The sequence below is a fragment of the Balaenoptera acutorostrata genome, chromosome 16 (assembly GCF_949987535.1).
Source record: "Balaenoptera acutorostrata chromosome 16, mBalAcu1.1, whole genome shotgun sequence".
In the NCBI taxonomy this organism is placed as follows: domain Eukaryota; kingdom Metazoa; phylum Chordata; class Mammalia; order Artiodactyla; family Balaenopteridae; genus Balaenoptera; species Balaenoptera acutorostrata.
Window position 1 is genome coordinate 34,758,702 of NC_080079.1, and position 6,682 is coordinate 34,765,383.

Here is a 6,682-nt window from a genome sequence, read left to right on the forward strand (position 1 = left end):
ACAAAAAGCACCCTGAAACCTAGAAGGAGATGAGGGGTCTTGGGGGGAGCAGCCGCTTCCTGTCGCTTCTCCCATTTCCCCAGTTGCCTGCAAGAGAATTGATCTCTGGAGTGTCACAGGGCAGGGGAGTGGTGGCAGGGGACATGAAGGGAAGTTAGGATGTGGAGACTGCTGGGTCGTCTGGCAACAGAAAGTTGCAGACAAATCGGGCAGGTGTTATTAGATGTTGGAAAAAAAAAGAAAGAAGAAGGAAAAAGCAGCAGGAGGCCTTTCCTGGTTCTGCCACTCCCTGGGTGGCCCCAGGCAAATCACAGTCTCTCTCTGGGCCTCCCAGGGCTAAGCTGGGTGAAGACTACAATCCCTCCGAATGCTGGTGCTTTATGGACTAAGCTGGATGCCTTCATACGCCAGTCCTGACAGTGCTCTGTCCTTGGTGGCACCACAACCCTGACTGAAGAGAAGGGGGGATGGGAGGCAGCCAGGGCAAGGGGTACGTGTGGAAGGGGAGACAGAGGCCACCAACTTGACCCGCTTGGCAGGTCTACCCAAGGCCCAGGAGGGCACAGCACCCTCCATCACAGTGCCAGGCCCCTGGGGGCCCCAAAGAGTCCTTTCTCATAGTGGTCTCCCGTCCTTCCACAACGTTGGCCAAATCTAAATCTGGAAGAGTGGCCTCCTCCTGAAACACTTCTCCACTGGGTGATGCGTGAACGCTGACCCAGAGGAGGCTGGGCCGTAAAACACGCTTGCCCCAGACATTGTGACCAGGGCCCATCTAATGTCCACATGGTAGCCACAAACATCGATTCTGCCTCGCACGGACACACGTTGAAACTGCCTTTACTCAGCACTAAGCGCATTATCAAAGATTGTGTTTTTAACGTATTTTCGAGATAAATTCCGCACTACTCTGTAATCGATGAGTCTAATTAAGCTAAGTGTAGCCCTGGGAGATGCAAGCCAGAAGCACTTTCCTCAGAGCTCTCCGGATAAAAAATATAGGTGGATTTCAAAAATTAAATTATATGCTAAAATGGCTCAAATTTCTTTCTGCTCTATGCTCATAGAGACACGCGGTCACGGTGTCACCGAAGACAGGGTTTTGAAACACTGACTGTCCTCTGGCAAAAAGAAAAGTATTGAAACCCTTAAAAAATGACCTTGTATAAATTATCCGAAATAATGTCCTCAGGCTAGTGTGCTCCTAACTGGAATGATCCAGGGCAAATGTTATGGGGGGGGGGGGAGGGCCAGCTTTGTACACCACAGTACACTAAAGCTTTAGCTGAAAATAAAATAAGCCTGTAATTTCTCATTAAAAAAAAGAAGGCATTTATAAGGTTATTATAAGGTATTATAAATTATTCTGTAAACACCCCTTAAAAAACAGAGGATTCCAACCTTAAGTTACAATCCAAGTTCCACCTAAAAAACTAAAGTCAGGTAGAACATATAATTCTCATAGTAGTCGGAACCCTTTTCAAACACCTATTTAGACCACCTAGTTTTTCTGCAGTATTGCCAAATTCTAAAACTGTAATGAAAAATTTAAAGTCCAAAACCTACAAGCCATCAGAGGTTCAGTAAGCAGATTGTGCCATTTCAAAACTGAAAATGTGCTTGCATAAGCAAGTCACTGGGCTAACCTTTCTGGATTGAGAGTCTGGCCTTCAGTTCAGAACATGGCTATGCCAGGGTCAGAAATGTGACAAAACTGCGCTTTCACGGAGGTTAGCCAAGGTTCACAGGGTCATGACTGGGCCATTTTATCAGTCATGTCAGGCTCACACCCTATTGCCTGGCATAGATAAAAACTTTATCTGTCAGTTTGTTAAATCTACTCCTCCTGCCTTATTTTCAATAAAGAAAACCTGGAATCGCTTATCTAAACCAGAGATTGGCCTTTTCCAATACTATTTTCATATGCAACTTCAGAGTAAAGGAAACACGCCAGTGATTTGGGGTCTCATTTTAGTCAATAACTTTGTCTTACCTAAAACTTTAATTTCAGGAAACAGTTCTGACACTGTGCGACACCATAGATTTATTATGTTTATTAAACATACTAAGTTTATGGCTGAAGGTGTTATGTTAGATGATCTTCTCAAAGTGTTCTCCTTTCAAATTCAGCTTTCCCTAAAGTAAAGCAAACCCCTCCCCAAATTCTTAATTAACTTTGATAGATTTTCCAAATAGAGAATCTAAATTATCATCGGAAACTTAACAAAATTACCTTTAGACTAACTCACACACATATAATATATGCTTTCTAATAACTGTTAAGAGAAAAAAACAGCTAAAGTTTCTTCCTCCCAGAAAATAGATATGTACAGATGACAAATAAAGCCATGAATGTAGACATTTAGAAATCTGGTTAAATATACAAATATAAAACCGGTGAGTTTCCCCCCACAGGAATATTAAACGCAACACAAGCACCTTCAGATTTTACTTTATTTGTAAACTATCCAGTTCATTATTTTAATATTTAAAGACTGTGGTACTGTAGAAGAGACACATAAATATTATAATATACATTTAGAAATTAAATATAATAAAATCAACATGACACTAGGTAAAAACGCATATGTACTCTTCAAATAAGTCTGAGGTCTGGGCATTCCTGCCCATCAGATTTCCCCCTGGAAACGGGTGAACCTTGCCGGGAGATCATCCACAGGATACACGGTGGGACTCGTTTTCATTGTAGGAGGTCCATTTAGAAGCTGCCAGTCACAATGCCTGGCCAGCTCCACTGTAAATATTTTGAGAAGAATTTTTGCGAACTCTTTCCCTACACAGCTCCTAAGGCCTCCTCCAAATGGAATGAAGCTGAACCTGGATGCATCCTCCGGGTGAGGCAGCAGAAAGCGGTCAGGATTGAATTCCTCCTTGTTGGTGAAGATATCGGCGACATCGTGAGTATCACAGATACTGTAGATAACATTCCAGCCCTTGGGAATCTGGTATCCCTGCAAAAGATTATGAAGTCCAAAGGACTGACAAACTGGAATTCAACCTTCAACAGGAAAAAAATCTATCACTGATATCCTTGGAGGAGTTATGAGCTGAAAGAAAGGAGGAGGGGGAGGTGGAGAGAGAAACAGAGAGACAGATAGACAGACATTCAGAGGCAGGACAATGTTATCAAAAGCCTAAGAAATGTAAGTCAAAGGACAGAGAAACAAAGGGAGATTTAAAACTACAACACAAAAGGTAAGGGTGGGAGGGAGAGAACTTTTAACTTACATTTAATTCAAAAGTCTTAAGGGCAACCCGAAACCCTCCTGGAACTGGGGGATTCAGTCGAAGGGTCTCTTTAATAACACACCCAGTGTATTTAAGCTGTTCCAAAATTTCCATGTCCAACTTGTTGTCTTGATTGCCCTTGCAAAGTAAACCCTATCAAAACAGTCACACAGAGGTGAACGGTTATTCTGTGCTCCAATAAAATCAGCCCAGCAGACGTAAACAGGGCTTAAATAGCGGCTGGACCCAAAGGGCCTCATGATGGGAAAGTGTGAGGGGGAAACAGGGAGCAGCTAGTTACCATTTGCCTCCACCCCTGGGCCCAAGTCCACTATCTGTTTACAATTCCAAGAGAATGCTGCTCACCAGTTAGAACCACCAAGTTTCTCCCCTCCCCCAATCACCACCACCACTCCTGGCTGCCACCACCGTCCCCCAGGAGTTCCCCATTCATGCCCTTGAACACACAAATCCAAGAAAGTGGAACCTATCTGAAAATCTCCAAGGTTCTGCAAAACGTGGAGAAGAGGTAGAAATACAAGGCTGAACCCTGCCCGAGTGGGATCACAGCTCAAGATTCCTTCTTTTTTATTGGGAAAGCACACCTACCTTTTGGGAAGCTGGCTAGAGAGTAGCTGAGTTTCTTAAGGTAATCCCCCCCCACCTCAGTTCCCCTACCTTACTCTTCAGCTCCACTCGGACTTTCTGGAGGACATGTGGGTAGAGCCCCAGGTAAGTGATCAGAGATGTAGCTGCACTGGCCGTGGTTTCGTGTCCTCCAAAGAGGAGCTCAGTTGAAGACTGCTTTAGTGCCTAAGAGTGGATTAAGACGAACGTTTTGACAAGTCTGCATGCAATTTTACAGAGTGACTACTCAGAATAGAACTGAGAGTTCTGGAGGGAAGATGAGAAGGGCTGAAAGTGTGCTGACAGAAAATCCATTTAAACAAAATGCTAAGACCCTTTAGTTCAGCTAGAGCAGGAAGGCCAGTAAGATCCCACCCTCCCAGGAACACTTATATTAAAGCCTTGGTTGTATTATAATCACCCAACATTCTTTATTTACATCTTGCAAATTCCAACTTTCCCTTTAAAACCTGGAAGGGATAGGGGACGAAGCCTCTCCCCTATTCGAAGCTCCGCGGACCAGGCGTCTCAACCTCTGTGTCCCATCCCTGGGGTCTGGGCGGGCTTCCCACTCTGGGGACCTGGGCCCCAGGCGGGCACTTTGGGGACCCCAGGAATTGCGATTGGAAAGCCAGGGGATCAAACTCCGCCGTGCCTCTCCTGAAGCTGCCACTCACCTGCATGTCCAGCCTCTCTCCTCTCTCCCACGAGTGCTCGATCAACAGCTGCAGCGCATCTTTGTAGCCCCCGTCCGCCTCGGCCGCCCGCAGCCCGCAGATCTTGGCGCGAATGTTCTCCTCGATGCGCGCGTGGATGAGGTTCCGCGCCTTCAGTCCCTGAGCGCAGAGAGCGCACGGCGGTGAGCAGAAGCCCGGACCCCGCGCCCCCGGAGCCCCTAGCTCAGCACCCTACATGCCGCCCTTACCCGGTACAGCCCGCTGAAGGGCACGTCTATGGGCAACGAGAAGAGATTGCGGGTCATTTCCTCGAAGGCCTCTACCAGCTGCTGCTCTGCTTCCCCGCCGCTCGCCAGCCGGGACTCGCAGCCCATCAGGATGCGCATAGCGATGCGGAACATAAGGCGCTTCACCTGCGGGTAGACTAGGAGGCCGCGCTCGCCGCAGCTCAGCCACTGCTCCAGGCAATTGCCCACTTCCTCGGCGATCACTGGCACGTAGCACTGGAGCGCCTCGCGGCTGAAGGCCCGCATAATCACCTGAGCTCCGAGGAGGGAAGAGTGTGAAAACCGGGCCCCACCCGCCCCTCTCGCCTTCCAGGGCCCCCTTCCGGACACCCACAACCCCACCAGACCCAAGGCACTTCCCGGCTGGGAAAGCTACACTGGGTTTGAGAGGGTCCCTAGCCGACGCCTTATGCAGCTGGCGCTCGCCCAGCACCTATTTGCCTGAACCCCTCACGCGAATCGGGTCCCCCTTCCTGCCCAGGCGCCGCCACCCCGCCCTCACCTTCTTGCGCTGCTTGTGCAAAGAGTCGTGCAGGTTGGAGAGGCAGCCGGAGCCCAGGATGGTGCGCACAGACGCGGGCCAGTGGACTGACACCAGCCGGTGCTCCCCGAGCAAGATGCGCCGCACGTTGTCCGCTCCCATCACCCGCACCGTGGGCCGACCGAACAGATGTGTCTTGTAGATGAAGCCGTATTTCCTGCGCTTCATCTGCAGGAACTTCCTTCGCTGCGAGAGGAAAGCGGAGGAGAGAGGCGGGAGTGAGGGGGCGCCAAGGAGCGCCGAGCCTCCGGCTAGTACTGATCCTAGCCTCAGTCACCTCCCTCCCGGGGCCGCCTACCCCGGCTTCAGTGGAAGCCTGGAGCCGAGTCGGGCTCTGGGGCTCCGGGGCTCCGGGGAATCGTCCTGTCCCGCCCCTATCTCCCTTACCTGAAGCACCATCTGCAAAGTTTCCCCAAAGAAGGGGAAGCCCATAGTTCCGGGGGGCAACGGGAGGGCGCAGCTGCGGTCCCGGCTGCTCACGCAGTACAGGTCCCAGAGCTTGATCGCTGCCAGGAAGAGCAGCAGCGGTAGCACGAAGGTGCAGAGAGCACTGGCCAGCAGTGCTGGGAGCCCCATGGCGCGCCGCGACCTCCCGCGCCACCTGCCGCCGTCGCCAGAGCTCCGAACCTGCCGCGCGCCCGCTTTATAGGCGGCCCAGGTTGCTGCCCACGTTACCTTAGACAAATTAGTTCACCCAAAGTTCATCTTTAATTGCGGATTGGGCCCCTGGCTCCTCCCCCCTCGAGGCGCTGCCCAAAATCTTTAACCGTTTGTTCCGCGCAGAGGCAGAGGCGGCGCGGTGGCGGCTTCCCTCGGAGCGCGCCTCCTGGGGTGCGGGCTAGGAGCAGCCTGCTTCGCCCATACAAGTTGTGCGGGGCTCTGGGACGGTGGCAGGGGCCGACCCAGGCTCTGGGGAGCGGGAACTCCAAGCCCTGGGCTTCCTGGCGGTCTCTTTGGAATCCCTCCCGCCGGGTCCGACGGGCGGTCCCAGACCAGAGCTGCCTGCACTGGCTTTCCGTTTACAGGCGCCGTGTGGGCCCCCTTCCACCTGCTGGGGAAGCAAAGGGAAGTGCGTTCAGAGATCGTCCAGCTTCCTCGTCCCACAGGTGGGGAAACTGAGGTCCAGAACGCAGAGCAAAACGCAGGCCTCCCGATTCTTCCAAAGATCCCGCAGAAGAGCCCAGGGCCAGGACCCAACGAGAGTCGCGGGAAGTCGTGACCGGCTGACCATAGATTGCCAGCTCCCCAAACCCCTCAAGGAGGTCCACACTCATGAAGTCTTGGAAAGCCCTACTTAAGGT

General features: G+C 51.1%; 1 protein-coding gene across 1 annotated transcript; it reads right to left on the reverse strand.

The window, feature by feature from the left end:
• Positions 1-2,474: 2,474 nt before the first annotated feature.
• LOC103016462 (cytochrome P450 26A1) lies at positions 2,475-6,061 on the reverse strand. Its single transcript, XM_007187530.2, has 7 exons — positions 5,769-6,061; positions 5,343-5,567; positions 4,802-5,092; positions 4,554-4,712; positions 3,928-4,062; positions 3,250-3,402; positions 2,475-2,972 (listed from the first exon to the last, which is right to left on the reverse strand). The coding sequence occupies exons 1-7, from the start codon at positions 5,955-5,957 to the stop codon at positions 2,631-2,633; spliced, it is 1,494 nt and encodes a 497-aa protein (XP_007187592.2). The 5' UTR covers positions 5,958-6,061; the 3' UTR covers positions 2,475-2,630.
• Positions 6,062-6,682: the final 621 nt, after the last annotated feature.